At 43.2% G+C, this 19167-nt stretch overlaps 1 protein-coding gene across 2 annotated transcripts in view; it reads right to left on the bottom strand.

The window, feature by feature from the left end:
* The window catches only part of LOC310827745 (aldehyde oxidase-like), a 56742-nt gene that overhangs the window by 9693 nt on the left and 27882 nt on the right, over positions 1–19167 (bottom strand). For both annotated transcript variants that reach the window (XR_014556487.1, XM_083704141.1), the window contains exons 22-31: positions 18761–18894; positions 15661–15748; positions 12872–12958; positions 10447–10638; positions 9126–9353; positions 6689–6784; positions 4589–4717; positions 3209–3283; positions 1583–1635; positions 309–423 (exon numbers count right to left, since the gene is read on the bottom strand). Coding sequence is in view for 1 of the 2 variants with exons in the window: in XM_083704141.1 (XP_083560267.1) it covers positions 309–423; positions 1583–1635; positions 3209–3283; positions 4589–4717; positions 6689–6784; positions 9126–9353; positions 10447–10638; positions 12872–12958; positions 15661–15748; positions 18761–18894 (1197 nt within the window). In the remaining variant the exon portion in view is untranslated. The remainder of the gene's footprint in view (positions 1–308; positions 424–1582; positions 1636–3208; positions 3284–4588; positions 4718–6688; positions 6785–9125; positions 9354–10446; positions 10639–12871; positions 12959–15660; positions 15749–18760; positions 18895–19167) is intronic.

Here is a 19167-nt window from a genome sequence, read left to right as displayed (position 1 = left end):
TTCGCTGCGCAGCAATCCCTCTTGCTGTTCTGGCTTCTGAGATTCATAATATATTTTTTTTCTTGTTTTCCTGCTCCAAAAACTAGGTGCGTCTTGTGGTCCGGTGCGTCTTATAGAGCGAAAAATACAGTATCCTGACCCATTTCCAAATAGCTGTGCTTTGTAGAAACCAGCAGGATTTATTGCTGTCCACTGCAAACAACTATTTAGACTGAATACGACAAAGAAAACACAAGAGCCTTTCACTAGTTACACAGGAACTTGGCTGTGCTTTTTGCACTAGCTGTAAGTGACACCTGACAGTTTACCTTGTGGTCTCCAGTCAGACAGTCTATTTCAACCTCTGCGCAGGCAGCTCCAAAAACAAAATATTCAAATGGGTGGCCTTCCCCTTTCTCCCAGTCCATGTTTGCTTCATAACCTCTGCAAGAAGCAACAAAGGATGTTGGGGAGTAAGGGATGCTTGCAGGCATGGGGACATCAATAAAAGAGTCAAGGGGGGAAATAGCAAGAGCCTCACAATCACAATGATGTGCTGGACCCACAGTTGGTACAATCGGTCATGACAGTGGAGCTATGTGAGATTTGCTCTGATAATGCATCATGTTGTTTAAGAACATAGCAGCAGGCCTGCTGATCAGATCAAATGTTCATCTAATTCAGCATTCTGTTTCTGGAAGTGCCCAGGCCTCCAGGAACCCCAAAACAGGAGATGTAGGTAAAAGCTTCCAACGTTCTTCTCTCCCAAAGCCAGTCAATACTATAATGGCTAATACCCATTAATAGATCTATGGATTTGGCTTTTCCTCATTTAAAGCTGTATCATCTACTACTCATCGTTGCCACATTAAATTCTCCCTTGATGCTGTCAGAATGCATCGCTGACCTGAGTTCTCTGATTCGGAAAGACTTTTCCTTTACAGAAACATAAAAAAAACCCCTCCAGACTCACTGACAGCACTTTTAACCAAATGTACAAATTTCTGAATGCGACTAATAATGCCTTCCACTTGATCAGTGGGTTGGATCCAAAGTTACTGTGAGCAGAATGCAGATCATGAGAAAGCCCATGAGGTGGCGTGGGGAGGGGGAGAACAGGTGAGTTTTGCCTGAAAAGGTGCTCTGGAGAGTTGGGAGTGTCTCTGGAACCATTTGGGAAGCAGCACAGGGCAGCCTTCCTCTTTCTCCAACTGGTTTTAAAAAAATGCATCTTTCTCCAGCAGGATGATCTGCTGGATCTTAGTGCCTTTCACTCACAGAAGGATCCTCTGGATCCTCCCTGAAATATTTATTTGATTTAGTGCCATCAGTGTGCATGGTTCATTATAGAGTGCAAAACAGTAGGCCACAGTCGTGTATCTTTAACTCTGCTGCTAACATTCTCCTTCAGGACCTTCATGTACAAGACTAGACATAACATGCCCTTTTCTCTGTATGCTTAGGTCTAAGCAGCATATGCAACTACTAAAAGCATCAGCTCAAGTCATTCATAATCCCTGCAGTAGCTACCTTGTTATGCAAGTCATTACAATAATTCTCTTTTGACAGTCACTTCTTGAAGTCATGAGTTAATATCTAGTACCTGAAATAACCTATCGCTGACAGATTGATACTCTGCTCAAAAGCTTCTTTGGCCTGTAAAACAAGCAAGCATAGTAAGTTTATTCCTTCAAAAAGCAATCTATAAAAAAAGATACCATGGCCATGCTAAAACCAAGACATTCCTATTAATATTTCCAGCTGGACCATCAACTCATGAGCAGGATTTGAGCTATGAGTAACAGAAGTAATTAGGCAATAATATTGTGGTTATGATTTAATAGATAGAATATAGGGGGCAGCAGAAGAGGAGAAACAACTCCATGGAAAATGGGGTGGGAAATCAACAAAAAGAAAAGACGAAATCGTGTTTTGATTGTATATGTTAAAAATAATAAAATATAATCGGAAAAAAATTGTATTTCCAGTTAACTGAATGATGAAATGGAATGTTGCACATACTCTGAGAACTGTGACGAAGAGGCTTTCACTGAGGAAGTAAGGCTGCTGGAAGGAGCTCAGGTAGCTGAACAAAACAATCCCATCCATCCAGAAAACTAGTGTTTCAGGGAGAAGAAGTTTGGCCTAGCCTTCTTCCTGACATGATAGTTGCAAGCAGTTGTTTTTTCTATGGAGAAGCATCCCAGTACATGAGCTCTCACTAGCACCACACACAGGTTTACTAGCTCAGTTAAGAGTCAAACTGTACCTGTTTCTTAGTAGCCGTATATTTTCCTCCAGCAAAAGAGAAGCACCTGGTGGTAGCAAAAAGCTGCTTTCTTTATTAGCGGCATGCGCCATAAAGCTTCTGGAAATGTGTCTACAGTACTTCATTTCATCTCCTCACTGCTCTTAATTTAAATGTTAATTTGTCCATTCAAACCGTGGACTACTATCCCCCCTGGAATGTGTCCTTCAGCTGTGGTAACACCCTGTGCTTGCCTAGATGAAATACGGAGAAATGTGAATGCAGAACGGTGGGAGGGGATGCAGAAATCTGTGACTTTTGTGCGGCTGCAATGTTGTTTCCTTTACAAAGGTCACATCAATTGCTGTGCACACCACTTCCCACAGAGGAAAGCAGTTCTTGGTGTGAGAAAGATTCCTCTCCTCTGCACTAAGTGCATTAATTTAAGGAACAGTGGAAAAGAAAACAAGCCCCTTTATAGAAGTGTGAATAATAAATCTGAATGAAGAAACTTGCCAAAGGCAGGGGCAAAGTCCTGCATAAACACAAATTCTTCATATTCCATTTTCTTTCTTTAATCATGTTGCGATAAGCTAGGCAAGTTAAAACAAGAGGTTATGCCTTGGCTCTAATGTCATATAACATTTAATACAAGTCAAATGTCTGTTGTGGTGCTTCTTATTTAATTGCTGTAAGTCAATCAATCCCTTTGTTATGGTCAATAGCGAGTGGTCAAAATAGAAATACCCAAATATATAAAATGATCCCCAACAAAACAAAGTAAAGACTGACAATACCAAAATTGCTAGTAACTGTATCATGCTATAGAATACCAGGAATAGAGAGCAAAATTACAAGTTGCTAAAGCTTTATATGTGGCAGCACTATAATTAGCCATGTTGCAAGAAATTGATACTTTCTGATCTGAAGGGAGTGCAAAAACATAAAATGTGCCCTGGGAAACCACAGAACTAATCTTACCCACTCTTTCCATGTGCCCTTAGGGTTCTGCCTAATGATGGGCTCAAGATGTTTCCGGAGGGTCTGGCAGGCATCCTGATGACATTGGGAGGAGCACAAAGAAGAAAAATTTCTATGTAAGACATTTGAAGGGTTCTGTTTTTGCCATGCTGCTGCGCTGTTGCTCACACCACAGGAGTCATTAAACACTAGCCTATGGCATTGCCAAGAGGTTATTTCAACAAAAAACCAAGAGCCTCCACATTCAGTCCTGAGCAGCTTAAATTTTGCAACCCAGAAGAGGAAGGGCATCAGTTAAACCTCATTAAGGCTTCTTCTGTACTACAACCAACTGGGCAAATTCGCACTAACCAGATGTTGCATGCTCTGCGCTGTAGCTCATCAGGTAAGGACCATAGCTCAGCGGCGGAGTATCTGCTTCGCATGCAGAACATCCAAGGTTCAATCCCTGGCATTGCCAGGTAGGTCTGATAAAGAGCCTTGCCTGAAAAACCGGAGAACCACTCCCGGTCAGTGTAGACTAAGTTAAATGGGCCAGATGTCTTACTTGGTATAAGGCAGTTTCCTATGCTGTTCCTGTGATTCGTACATTCCCACCTAGCTGTTTGAGACTCTTAACCTCAGGGTCATGGGTTTGATCCCCACCATGGGTGAAAGATTATTGCATTGCAGTGGGTTGGGCTAGATGACCCCCGTGATCCCTTCCAACTTTACAATTATATTAATCTATGAAACTCCCAGCACTTTCCAGCTCAGCATGTATCTTCTCTGCAAAACACAATGTTGCTCAAGGTATGGGGAATAAGAGAAAGTAGGACTCAGCTCCTGAAGGAGCGTCTCCACCCCCATCGTTCAGCCCGGACACTGAGGTCCAGCTCCGAGGGCCTTCTGCTGGGTCCCTTGCTGCGAGAAGTAAGGTTACAGGGTACCAGGTAGAAGGCCTTCTCGGTGGTGGCGCCTGCCCTGTGGAATGCCCTCCCAGGAGATATCAAGGCAATAAGCAACTATCTTACTTTTAAAAGACTTCTGAAGGCAACCCTGTTTAGTGAAGTTTTTAATGTTTAATGCTGTACTGTGTTTTTAATATTCGGTTGGGAACCGCCCAGAGTGGCTGGGGAAACCCAGTATAAATAATAAATTATTATTATTATAGTTTATACGTTATTTAAGGTTGCAATCCTAAAACACAATCAGGCCACCGTGTTCAAGAAGTCAGTAGTGCTTTCTTCTCAGCGTTTTTGTGCACTTAGTATGGAAGTCTTTCAAAAAAAATCAATACATTTCATCATCATCTAACAGAAGTAAGCTCCTATGAATATCTTTCAAGAAGCTGGAACCTTGGAATTATGCATTAACTAGAAAATTAATATCTTATTTTACCTTCACTGCCATTCCATTGACATCCGTTCCCATTGATCCAACTGAAGCACATGCATTAGGGACTGTCTGCGTACTTGTTTCACAGAAGTGAATATTTGACATTGGCATCTTTAATTCTCGGCTTGCAACCTAGAATAAGAAAGGAATACGTACAATATTCTGTTTTAACTACAGCAACCTAGACCAGGCTTCCTCACCTTCAGCCCTCCAGATGTTTTTGGCCTACAACTCCCTTGATCCCTAGCTACCAGGACCAGTGGTCAGGTATGATGGGAATTGTAGTCTCGAAACATCTGGAGGACCGAGGTTGAGAAAGCCTGACCTAGACCTTTACACACACACACAAAAGGGTTACACCTCATAGTTCTGCTTGTAAAAGGTCTTTTTGGGTTCAGTGGCATTCACAAAGACACTCAACAAATGCCATTGACCCAAATTCCCCCACTTTCAGCAGCTGAATACTGTATGGAAGAACTATACTCCCATGGTCATGGAGGGGGTATAGCTGGAGAAATCAGATTAAGGTTTAGCTCCTCCACAATGTCTACTGTATAGACCATACAAAGAAGCCAGAGCCTATTTTATCGTGTACACGTATCAGGAACTGATAACTATTTAATCTGCTTGTGTATAATCACAGCTGTTCTGCATATTAACTAGAGTAACGCTGAAGATAGGTGAAGAGATGTCAGGAGGGGTTGTTGTTGTTTTTTGCTCCTCTTTTAATGCTGCTGACAGTTAAGGGAGTCTTCACCAACTTTCACATCTTGGCACCATCTTCTTTGACTAACCTTATTGCCCCAATGCAGATTAATGTTGAAGCAGAATTAAATTATGGCTAAAAGCATGTGAAAGTAATGCGGACCAGAAACAGCCAGGTTTGTCTATCTTTTCATCAAGCATAACTAGCTCATTGTTCCCAGTTTGGCTTCCCAATTACAAATAAAAGGCAGTATTGCGTGGCGAGGCGGAGACCCCCCAACCCCAGGTGACCCCCGGGTAGAATAATGACTCATGACAACGTGTTATGGGATTAAAATTGGCCACAACTTTATTAAACTTTCAGATGTAGGGAGACCTTGGCTTAGGCATTGGGCGTTTATCCCTCCCAGTCCCCAGCCGGGGATCTGGGGAACATCAGGGTTGTCCAAACAGTGAGGGGATTGGGCTGGCTCTGGAGAATGTATGTTTAAGCAGAGAGCCCGCCCCCTCCCCCATTTCACTGCAAAGCAGGGGAGAGCACTGACAATCTATCGGCGTACGGCCAGTGACTCCCCCCAAAACAACCCTTTTAATGGGGAACCCTGGGATTGCTGCCACAGGGGGGGCATGGGTCACCGCTTCACGCCCCCCCCAATTTAGAGAAGATAGACTAAAGGATTCCGCCCAAAGCCTGAAACTGCCAAAGTTGTGACATCTTGCTACGGGGAAGGCAAAACCTGCCAATGCAGGGAAATTCCTTCCTGATCCTTCAACAGCAGCCATCAATGACCGTAGCAGCGCCCGCATACCTGTAAAGAAGATGTTAACCTGCAAAATGAAGGCATAAACTGAGGGAGGGCAGGGGACTGAGGACTCCCAGGTAAGTTGCACCCTCTATTGTGTTTGCAGGGCGGTCCCAACCCTACCAGGTCGACTCCCCTGGCAACACCTCCCCAGCTGGGATTGGTTTACTGTCTGAGGTGGGGTGGGAACCTCCAGGTATCCAGCTTGGGGAGGTGAAGCCAGGCCGAATTGCCGGAATCCTGTGGGATCAGGGGGCTGCACGCAGCCATGCAAAAAGCGCCCCCCGTTTGAAGTGGGGAGCAGTCATTATTAGCCACAGCTAGAGGCAGTAATGCTTCCAGTTCCTGGAAACCACGGGGGGGGGGGTTGGGTCCTCAATTAAAACTGGGGTTTGTAATTACCCTTATCTTGAGATCAGACCACTGTATTTCATCTGGCATAACTTCACTGAAACTAATAAATAGATGCCAGGAAGTAACATGGATTGCTGCCATCTTTTTAAAGCAGAAAATTAAAGATGTCAATCAGCAGAAAATCTCATTAAAGCAATTTGTTATTCACACACATAAGCAAGAGATAAGCAATTCCTAGTACCTGGATCATTTTGGTGTGGAGCCCTTGCCCCATTTCTACACCACCGTAAGTCAGAAGCACGGACCCATCGGTATACAAATGAACCAGAGCAGCAGCCTGCATAAAATAAGAACACACAGTTTGGCTCTGCACTCTGCATGAAATGAGCAGAAATGTTTTCAGTTGGGCTGTCTTTATCAATCTAAAAGTGAAGAGCTATATATATTTTAAAGAGACGCTGTGCAGTGAAAGGTTAGGATTGCTGCTACAATCTGCTGCACTAGTGTTAGCCCTATTATTAGGTCAGGGATTGGCAACCTCAGGCCAAGGAGTCAAATGCAAGCCTCCAGGACTTGCCCTGACTCTTCTCAAGCCACACCCACTCTCCAAACACAAGTCCCTAGCGGTCCATGTTTCACACCCTCCACGAGTGCTTCTCCCTTGATGGAATATGCACTTGAATACTGATAAGAAGAGTTTGGATTTGATATCCCGCTTTATCACTACCCTAAGGAGTCTCAAAGCGGCTAATAATCTCCTTTCCCTTCCTCCTCCACAACAAACACTCTGTGAGGTGAGTGAGGCTGAGAGACTTCAAAGAAGTGCGACTAGCCCAAGGTCACCCAGCAGCTGCATGTGGAGGAGCAGGGAATCAAACCAGGTTCACCAGATTACGAGTCCACTGCTCTTAATCACTACACCACGCTGGCTCTTGCTTGTTTGGATGGAAGATAGAAAAGGGTGTGTAGAAACTAGCCAATGGTCCAAGGATGAAATTCACATTTGTTGCTCTGTCAGCTTCTGCCTTTGGCCCTCCTCACCCATGAAGGTTGACAGAAGGTCTAAAAATTATTTCCCCATCTTTGCATTAAGCAGAGGAAAACAGCTGCCCCAGGAAAGCAGATGCTGGGGTGGTAGGGAGAAGGGGTATAGGAGGACAGAGATACATGCAGCCTAGCCTGCACCCCTAAGCCAGTCTGCTGTCCTCATGTGTGGTGGTGGACATTGCCTGCTCAGAAGTGCTGAAGTGAGCTTCCACTGCCAAATTTCTGTATGTGGAATTGGAAACGCCCTGTCCTTGCGGACAGCAAAATGTCTCAGGGCAGTCTTGAGCATGGTGTTGCTAATCCAGAATGCGGCAGCCAGACTGGTGACTGGGAGCGGCCACTGAGACCATATAACACCTGTCTTGAAAGACCTACATTGGCTCCCAGTACGTTTCCGAGCACAATTCAAAGTGTTGGTGCTGACCTTTAAAGCCCTAAACGGCCTCGGTCCAGTATATCTGAAGGAGCGTGTCCACCCCCATCGTTCAGTCCGGACACTGAGGTCCAGCACCGAGGGCCTTCTGGCAGTTCCCTCACTGCGAGAAGCCAAGTTACAGGGAGCCAGGCAGAGGGCCTTCTTGGTAGTGGTGCCCTCCCTGTGGAATGCCCTCCCACCAGATGTCAAAGAGAACAACAACTACAGTGGTGCCCCGCAAGACGAATGCCTCGCAAGACGAAAAACCCGCTAGACGAAAGGATTTTCCGTTTCTCGATGCGCTTCGCAAGACGAATTTCCCTATGGGCTTGTGATTTTTTTCGCTCCCCTCCCCTTTTTCTAAGCCGCTAAGCCTCTAATAGCCTTTTAGCCGCTAAGCCGCTAAGCCTTTAATAGCCGCTAAGCCGCTAAACCGCTAATAACGCTAATCCGCTAAGCCGCTAATAGGGTTGCTTCGCAAGACGAAAAAACCGCTAGACGAAGAGACTCACGGAACGGATTATTTTCGTCTTGCGAGGCACCACTGTACCAGACTTTCAGAAGACATCTGAAGGCAGCCCTGTTTAGGGAAGCTTTTAATGTTTGATGTATTACAGTATTTTAATATTTTTTTGGAAGCCGCCCAGTGTGGCTGGGGAAGCCCAGCCAGATGGGCGGGGTATAAATAATAATTATTAATAATAATAATAATAATAATAATAATAATAATGCTGGTGGTACACAGTGCTAGTAAAACTGCCATGTTGATGGTTCACCAGCAATGCACGGATGAAGATGATGATGATAGGAAAGTCAAGGTTGCAGTGGGGGAAGAATGGAGCTTAGTGGGAATTCCATGTCTGCTTGGGGGTCAGTCATAACTTAAGAATACACCACTGAAAGCTGCAAAGGAGACGGCATAAATAAAAACCACTCCCATTTATGGCCCTCCTACAGTCAAAGCGCGGTGATGGATTACAACTGACACTGCTGCCAATCACGGCACACCTATCAGGAGCATGTCTGCCCTTGTAAGGGAACGTAGATCAGATTGCAAGTTGTGTGGCCAGGGGCATGCAAGTGGGAACTTGGGTGAAAGGGAGCACTTTTCAAAAATGAAACAGAAAACAGCCAATAATAATAATAAAATAAAATAAAAACAAGAAAGGCAGGTGACCAATGCTTGTCTTCTTGTACAGTATCCAGAGAAACTGACCTGACCTAGGGAGCGTAAGCCAAATCCAACAGGGAACGTCATGGGAATAATGGCAATCCCTTTTTTCTTCCAGTAATTTTCCTTATTGAATTTATTCACAGCTTCTTTCCTAGTGTGATACATAGACTTCTCCATGCATTCATCCCAGCATCTGAGGAGGTTGTCTGGCTTGAGCTCTTGTTTATAAGCTGTCTGTCCGGTTTCTTTGTACATATTTTTTTCTCTAATCTGGAAGACAAGTATCTCAACAAACTGCAATATGGTGCCACATAATTAGCTTTGGGAGCTAAGATGTATTTACCCAAAGCCAAACCTTATATACCATAGATTTTTCTCAGCCTAGAGGTAGAATTGGGCCTATTTATATTTTATACACACACACATACACATTTGAACTATTACCAGATCATAAATTATTATTAATGCTAGCATCAATACAAGCAAGTAACAATAATATTCAGGATACCTCAAAAGCAGGATTCAGTCACACAAGGAAACTTAATTATATGACCAGGATCAATATACCGTATTTTCCACTCTATAAGACGCACCAGACCATAAGACGCACCTAGTTTTTGGAGGAGGAAAACAAGAAAAAAAATATTCTGAATCTCAGAAGCCAGAACAGCAAGAGGGATCACTGCGCAGTGAAAGCAGCAATCCCTCTTGCTGTTCTGGCTTCTGTGATAGCTGCGCAGCCTGCATTCTCTCCATAAGACGCACACACATTTCCCCTTACTTTTTAGGAGGGAAAAAGTAAGTCATATAGAGCAAAAAATACGGTATTTGAGAAAGCAAATTTTTCAACAGTGGCTTTCATCTAGGTCTTATTAATACAGAAACCAAACAAGCCCATTTCTTATGCTACATTACAGCTGAAAGGGTCCCAAAAGTGGGGAGCAGGGAGTTGATAGCCTGCCCACCACTAGAAAGAAAGAGGGCAATTAAACTATTGATGGGACTGAAACCAATGTTAGATGCCAAGTTCTTATATCCTTCTGACATAGCTACATTTCTCTCAGGCTAACACTCCTTTCTGATAGGCTTTCTGAAAGTTCAGTCTCCCAAAAGTCCTGTGAAAAGTGTCTTACAGTCCCTGGTTTATCTGAAATCTTCAAAAGTTAACACCTTCTCCTCAAAAAGATTTCCTCTGTGTACTCAGGTCTCTTCTTTCTAGGAGTGCATAAATTACTTACATCCAGCCTTCACTCTCACACCTCTTCCCAGAATGCCCTTTGCAACCAGGTGCACTTTTTCATTCACTTTTAAAATTTCAGAACCATAGGCATGCAATTTCTCTTTCTCCCCACCCCCAATCTACCTGCTCTGGTAATAATCCACATCTGGCTGCAACGCGCGTTATCCAGGCTTCTGTAATGAGTCCTCCTTGTGGGAAGCCGAAGCCACGGAAAGCAGTGTTGGGTGGCATGTTTGTCTTGCAAGCGCGGGCATGAGCTCGGATATTGGGAATCTTGTAAGAATTATTCAGTTTCAGCAGCATTATCTCCGAAACCTTCATTAGGGGAACATTAATAGCATGAGAATATCAACAATATGTGAGATCACTGGGCCGTTCGCAACATAGGATGACCTTCTTCTAATACGGGCATTAACCACTCCCACTCCCCTCTCCAGGAACTCCTGAAGCTGTTGCCTCCATTATTGTTTTGGCAAGGAGAAGACTGAGAAACTGGGATGGTTAGTGCTGTGCTGCTACTAGGTCTCTTGCTGAAACAAGTTGAGCAGAGGTTAAAAGGACTGAATACAATGCACAGAAATGAAAATGGGATCAAACAGGCAAGAAAGAAGCTAAGGTTCAGATTCCATGTGCCACAATCAACTGAAGCAAATTGAAGCTAATGTCTATTGCTAAATGGAGCCAACGTGTTGCTCCCCAGAGGTTGTTTGGTTGCAACACCCACCATCTCCGAGTGTTTACCACATTGGCTGGGGCTGATGGGAGTTGTAGCCCAACAGAATGTGGAGGGCACCGTGTTGGCTTCCCCTGGCCTATTAACACTAGCCTCTTTTCACAAATGGGGGGCGGGGAGAGAACCGGACCGCACCAGCCATGCCCCAATGATGGCACACGTCTCGGGCCATGCCCCTCCACATGCCTTCAGGTGTATGCATGCTGGAGCTTCTGTTATGAAGATCAGGTAGTGTGTGGCTGTAGCTAATGTGTATTCTGGAAAATGCACATTGCCAAAATATCCCAAGTCTGTCTGCACTCAGCTATTTATGGTGAATGCCATACCATACATTTATTTATATTAAAAAGCTGTTGGGCGAGTTAAACATTTTCACTGGTTTGTATGTGTGTGTATATTTGTTTTAGATTTAATTGTTGAGCTTTCTTGTTTTATCTAACCTGATTTCATTGTTGAAGCATTGTAAACTGAACTCCTGCAACTGGACAGGTGATAATGTAACACATAGTAACTAGGGGAACAGCGGCTTTTAAAAAATCACCCTACATAAGTAAATCAATCAGTCAGTCTTTATTATGGTCCAGAGATCCAACAAATCATTACAAAGCAATGCACAATTCAGACAGCCTACCACCAGCTTAAACAAGCATTTTGTTAAGACTTAAAGATAGGGATCATTGGTTCTTGCAACCACCGATAAAAACTTTGCCACTGATAATGTTTTAGCGTTTGTCCAGTCTTCCAATAGGAACCTGACATAGTGAGCCTCTGATTTTCCTGGGAAAGGTACCAGCAAGGGTAATATCAGTTCAGCCCTGGCCTGCTTGTATTTCGCACAGTGCAGCAAAATATGTTTTATAGAATTGATGTCTTGAGCACACAAGCAAAGTCTGTCCTGGTAGGGAACTCCTCTCAACCTGCCATCCAACACTGAAGGAAAGACGTTTAGTCTGGCTTTGGTGAATAGCCTTCGATAATTTGGTACTGTCAGGTTTTTAATGTAAGGTGTTAACTTAAAGACATGCCCATATTGTACTCCTACTGCCAGCGGACTACAGACGGCGTGTGATTGAGATCGCAAGTCACTGTGTGTATTATCCCATAATCTTTGCTTCAGGTCTATGCACACTGGAGCTTCTGTTATGAAGATCAGATAAGTGTGTGGCTGTAGCTAATGTGTATTCTGGAAAATGCACATTGCCACAATATCCCAAGTCTGTCTGCACTCAGCTATTTATGGTCAATGCCATACCATACATTTATTTATATTAAAAAGCCGTTGGGCGAGTTGAACATTTTCACTGCTTTGTATGTGTGTGTATATTTGTTTTGGATTTAATTGTTGAGCTTTCTTGTTTTATCTAAACTGATTTCATTGTTGAAACATTGTAAACTGAACTCCTGCAACTGGACGGGTGATAATGTAACATATAGTAACTAGGGGAACAGCGGCTTTTTAAAAATCATCCTACATAAGTAAATCAATCAAACAATCTTTATTACAGTCCAGAGACCCAACAAAACGTTACAAAGCAATGCACAATTCAGACAGCCTACCTCCAGGTTAAACAAGCATTTTGTTCAGACTTAAAGATAGGGATCATTGGTTCTTGCAACCACCGATAAAAACTTTGCCACTGATAATGTTCTAGCAACTAAGGGAACAGCGGCTTTTAAAAAATCACCCTACATAAGTAAATTGCATTCATCCTCATAAGAGCTTCCCTTTTCCCCACTGTTCTCATAGGAAGGTGGTGTTTTGTTCATTCTCCTATTGTACAACATGAAAAATCATTCCGGTTAAAACATACTCACCAGAACAGAATCATCAGTGGTGCATCCTCCATTCAAGTACAAATTGATATCCAAAGCCATGATTCTGCCATCACTCATGAAGCCAACCTAAATTGGATCAATGAAAGGACAGGCTACTTTGAGCTTAATGCCCGGTACTCTCCACTTATCTATTATTTAAATGGTACTGCAGCAAAATATAGTCTTTGCGGGGGGTGTTCGGGGTTTTTCGGGGCGGGGCTTGCTGCTCTTTTTTCGTATCTTTATTTTAGATCTTGTGATTTACTTTTGTTGTTTTGTAGTTTTGTATTTTTTCATGTTGTAAGCCAGCTTGAGCATGGATTGAACTGTGGAAAGGCGGCATACAAATAAAATTATGTATGTACAAAAAAGCATTCAGTTAAAAGGATAGCTTTCCCTGCAATAAACACAGAAGATGAGGCCAAATCTTTCCCTGTTTTCACTGCAGTGTTGACCACAGGCAGATCCAGCCATTTCATTATAATTACAGTGGTACCTCAGGTTAAGTACTTAATTCGTTCCGGAGGTCCGTTCTTAACCTGAAACTGTTCTTAACTTGAAGCACCACTTTAGCTAATAGGGCCTCCTGCTGCCGCTGGAGCACGATTTCTGTTCTCATCCTTAAGCAAAGTTCTTAACCCGAGGTACTATTTCTGGGTTAGCGGAGTCTGTAACCTGAAGCGTATGTAACCCGAGGTACCACTGTATAGCCTTTTGTAAGCTGCTTTGAGAGGTGAGAAGAGGAATATAATGTTTTAAAATAGGGCAATATTTAAAGCATTTACATAGTACTTCATAAGGCTCAGGGTGCTTCAAACACATTGAAAGAGTTTGGATGATAAGAATGAGATATGAAACAGCCTTTTGCCGACCTTTCATAGAAGCCACCGACTAAACCTAGAAGTCTTAGTTATCTTCTTTGCAAACACTCTCTGAACACTCCTCATCATACCGTTTCAAAAACTGAGACACAATGGCTTGCTGGGAGCTCCGGAATGTGTGAGCTGAATGTAGCAGAGTCAATCTCTGCCATATGTGGATACTTCACATATCTCCAATGTGACTATGCTTGTACATGTGCAGTCCCCTCTCCAGGCAACTGACAAGCATGCCTTTGCAGTTTCTTGCCTGCATGGGAGAGATGCTATTTGCAGACGAATGTTGCAAATGAGTAAGAAAACACATGTGGGTAGATACCTTTCCCATAACTGCATTCCTTGAGTGCAACGAAGAATGCCAACGAAGTTTGAAGGGGACTGAAGGACTTCTAGTAATGCGAGCCTGTGACTTTCTACTTTCACAGCTCAGCCTGTGAGGCACCATGCTACATGTGTGGCATTCACAATTGATGCAAGTGCATTGTTCTATGTACACATGATTTGCAAGATGAGAAGCAGAGGTTATATTTTCTGAGAATCCTCTGGAAAAACAATCTCTCAAAGGGCCTGTTGATGGCATTTTACCATTGCACTGTGGAGAGTGTATTAACTTATGGTCTGTGTGTGTGGTTTGGGAGCTGCACGGCCAGGGAAAAAACAATGCTATCCAGGGTTGTAAAGACTGCAGAGAGAATAATTGGGTGCACTCTTCCCACCTTAGATCAAATCTATGCTGCCACGTGCCATAAGAAAGCAGCAGAGATAGCGCAGGATAGTACGCACCCCGGAAATTATCTCTTTCAGCTTCTGCCTTCTGGAAGAAGGTATAGGGTTATAAAGGCCAGAACTAGCCGTCTGAGAAACAGTTTCTATGTAAATGCAATACTGGTTCTAAACACAGCATAAGCGGTCTCTATAGTATAGTGTATTTTAAAATGGGGTTTCAGAGTTTTTAGGGGGCTTTGAATGTTTTATGTAGTTTTTCAATTTCATTGTTCTGCATGGGACAATGACAATAAAGATATCGTATAAGCAGGAAAAATTTCCGACATACAGTGGTGCCCCGCAAGACGAATGCCTCGCAAGACGGAAAACTCGCTAGACGAAAGGGTTTTCCGTTTTATGAGCTGCTTCGCAAGACGAATTTCCCTATGGGCTTGCTTTGCAAGACGAAAACGTCTTGCAAGTTTGTTTCCTTTTTCTTAACACCGTTAATACAGTTGCGACTTGACTTTGAGGAGCAACTCATAGAAAGCAGTGTAAATAGTAGCCTTTTTTGAGGTTAGACTTTGGTGATTTTTGAAGCTTTTCCAAAACTTCTTTTGCAGCCATTTGGTAAGTTAAGCTTTTAAAACTTTTTTTTGGGGGGTTGGATTTTGGGTTGGGGTGTTTGGAATTCAAGGACTTGGTGTTGGGGAGGGGTTTGCAAGAATCTGGAAGCTTGTGTTTTTCCCCCTGCATTTTTATGATTTTCTATGACCATTGGGCCACTCTGCTGTTTTTTTTTTTTTTTAAATCTGGATTTGAATTTCTGTGTGCTGGGTGGCTGGGGGAACAGTTGGGGAGGGGGTTTCAAGAATCTGGAAGCTTGTGGGTTTTTTTCTGCATTGTTATGATTTTCTGTGACCATTGGACCACTCTGCTGTTTTTTAAAAAAAATTCTGGGTTTGAATTTTGAAATGCTCTTTACAGTATGTGTGACTTTAAAGAGCACTTAATAAACTCTTGTTGTGCCAAATTTGGCTTTGTTTGGACTTTATTTGACCATAGGAACGCATTAATTGATTTTCAATGCATTCCTATGGGATTTTGTGCTTCGCAAGACGAAAAATTCGCTAGACGAAAAAATTCGCAGAACGAATTAATTTCGTCTTGCGAGGCACCACTGTACAGGTTAATTCTGCTGCTTACTTTATATTTGCCGATGGTTGGGTGACGGCCTCCGGTGATTAACATGTCAGTGCTTCTGTCTAGAACACAGCGAACTGCATGGCCTGTCCTGAAAACAAAAAAAGAGCTAAGTAGAGAGCGACAAAGAGGGCTGCCCCATTAGGCAATTCAAACTACTGCCTCGGGCAGCAAAACTCAATGAGTGCCACTGCAATACTTATGTAGTCATCAAACAGATTTCAGGTTTCTGCAGAATGTGGGAGATATCAGAGGAAAGAAGCAAGGAAAAAGAGAGAGCTCTTTAAGTTCAAAACAGGCTGTTCAAACCAGTGGTGGCTGTGAATGGAAACTGAAGTAGGGAGAGAGAGAGTGTGCACGCTTTTTGCACAGATGTGAAAGTGTAATTTGTGATCTTTGAGAAGCATGTTTTATTTTCTAAGTTTGTCATAAAAGTATTCTATGTAACCAAGCCTAAAATGCCTACTTTTATGATAATGTAGCTTAACATTTTCTTAGGAGCCCCCTGCACATCATATGGCAGACAGACACATATGATCCATGTTTATTCATCTAGAATAACCAAACCCCTGCTCCATGTTCATAATAACTGCGACCACATAAACTACTGCCATATGCTTGAACTATAGGCAATGGATCAAACGGGAAGGGAGCTATAGTATCACCAAACTAGTTGTGATGTTAAACATGTTGGGCAGAGCCATATCATATACAGTGATACCTTGGGTTATGAACTTAATTCGTTCCAGAGGTCCATTCTTAACCTGAAACTGTTCTTAACCTGAGGTACCACTTTAGCTAATGGGGCCGCCTGCTGCCGCCATGCCACCTCGCGATTTCTGTTCTCATCCTGAAGCAAAGTTCTTAACCCGAGGTACTATTTCTGGGTTAGTGGAGTCTGTAACCTGAAGCGTCTGTAACCCGAGGTACCACTGTATTTAAAGAACATTCAACACACATTTAAAGCACTTGTCTTTCACCAAAGAACCCTGGGAAATGAAGTTTCCCCATCACAGAGCTACAACTTTCAGGGCCCTTAGCAAACTACATCTCCCAGGATTCTTTGGGGGGCGGGGAGCCAAGCGCTTTAAATGGGCACTTTATGTGCTTTTAATGTATGGTGTGGATTGGCCTGCTGCCATCTGTAGGTCCCTTTTCTTTTTGACAGTATCCATTGTGTGTGGAGGTAATTTGGCTTAACCCCTTTCCCTATGGCTTTTTCTACCACCAGCCCTGCTAATATTTACAGATTTGCACCTCCGGGGAAGAAACAGCAGCTTCACTCCCTGCCAGCTGCTATTTAAAAGGGTGTAGGGACCCCATGACAGACAATGTGTCTAACATTCCATCTAGTTTCGCTCTAAGAAAACCATGTTATTATAGCCTAGAGTGTTCAAGTGCTTAACTTTTTAAACTGCTGCGTGTTGTGCTTGTAAGCTACTGTGCTCCTTTGAGGTTGTATTCACTGGAGTCTGTTGCTGTTTTCACTGTGCTGTTCTTTTTAATCTGGCAACGTTCCTATCATTTTGTATGGCACTGCATTTTTTAAAAAATTGTAACCTGCCCCAGGAACTCTATAGTGCTTCTGGTGTGGAATATATATGCAGCAAATAAATGCTTTGGCAAGCCTTTGGATGCTTGTCTTTCCAACTTTGAGCATGTTTCAGCATTTTATTCACATGCTACCATCTAAGGAAATAGTTCCAGTACTGATCTCGCACATATCAAGTGCACACGCACAGAGAATAGCTATTATCATGGCTGCAATCCCGAGGAGAAAAAACTTTTGAATTAAATGAGCTGAATTAGTATATTATCTTTTTAATAAAATGAAAAACTTAATCAGGGAGCAGGCCCCAGTCCCTTAATGTGGTTTCCTTCTCAGTAAACATGAGCAGGCTTGCAATGTGAAATCCCAACATTAACTATCATTTATGGTGATGGGAATAGTAGCCCAAAACCTTTGGAAGGCGTCACATTGGCTACCCCTGGCCTATATATTTAACAGGTACAGCAAAAAGTATAAATCCCTTTGCTTAAAAAAAGAGTAAGGGCTATTGATCTCACCTTGGTAACACGGCTATATTTTTCGCTCTATAGGACACACTTTTCCCCCTCCAAAAATTAAGGGGAAATGTGTGTGTATCCTATGGAGCGAATGCAGGCTCCTTGGCTTCAGCGATAGCAACGCGAAGCCTCCGAAGCGCAGAGGGAGCGCTCCCTCTGTGCTCCGAAGGCTTCGCGTTGCGCACCGACCCCTCTCGCTCTCCAGGCTTCAGGGATAGCCGCCTGAAGCCTTCGGAGCGCAGCGGGACCTCGCGCTGCGCTCCGAAGGCTTCAGGTTCCTTTTGCTGAAGCCGGGAGAGCAAGACTCTCCTGGCTTCAGCAGAGAGGGAGAGCTGCACAGCGCTCCTTCAGCAAAGCGGGAGGAGAAATGGAAGGGGCTTCGTTTCTCCTGCTGCTTTGCTGAAGGGGCGCTGAGCAGAGAGGGGGAGAATAATTTTTCCCCTGTTCTCCCCCTCCTATGGTCCGGTGCGTCCTATGGTCCGGTGTGTCCTATAGAGCGAAAAATACGGTAATCACAACAAAACCTCTTTACACAGCTTTTTGAAATTTAGTTTTATCCTTAGATGAGGATGTCCAGCACCAGTGAAATATATCTCTTGTCACTAAAATCTGAAATGGTGGCTTTGTATCCAAAGCACAGCCTTTCTTCGAGATAGGAACCACTTGCACAACAGCCCATTGCTTTGGGTTACAATAGACATCCTGTCATTATCTATTTCAATGAGTCACGATGCTACTGTCTCAACAGAGGCTCTGTTGGTCTCAGCACAGTATGGCAAACCATATATACCTCCTCTACATTTGCCAAGAGTTTTATGACAATTTCTTCCTGGCATTTAAATCCACCCATTACTACTTTAAGTATCAAAATAGATAAATTCAATTTCTAAAAGCTTGTTGACTGTGTTCCAATTAGCATCTGAAAATGGGATGGATGTTTCACCCACCTTATTTCATTTCCCATGCCCTCCAATTCCATTGCTTTCACAGACAACTTCATGAGCTATCGTATATACACACGCACATACACACTTACTTCTTAGCTGCCACAGCAGCAACACATGCTAGAAGACTTGTTTTCAACAGTTTTCCACCAAAAGCCCCTCCGATTCGTTTCACATGACACATGATCCTGTTGCTTGAGATGCCTAAACAGGAGGCCACCATTTCCTACACAAAACCAAATATTTTATTATGCCGGTACAATCAGAGGTGTCTCAAATTCGGGATAACACATAGGTTAAAAAAGTAAAAGGGGGGAAAAAAACCTTTCTAAATCTTGGACCAACAGAAATACTTCGGAGGCTGGTTGTTGTTTTTCTCCTAAATCTTCTCCAAAAGTTGCTGAACATTAGCAGAATCAGGTAGGGCACCAGCTTTGGTATAAATGCAAATTAATCATACCTGAAGGCTTATGTGAGTCTATTGTATCCTACCTGCGGA

This window comes from Podarcis gaigeae, assembly GCF_964106915.1.
Source record: "Podarcis gaigeae genome assembly, chromosome: 1".
In the NCBI taxonomy this organism is placed as follows: domain Eukaryota; kingdom Metazoa; phylum Chordata; class Lepidosauria; order Squamata; family Lacertidae; genus Podarcis; species Podarcis gaigeae.
This window is presented reverse-complemented; position numbering and strand designations above follow the sequence as displayed.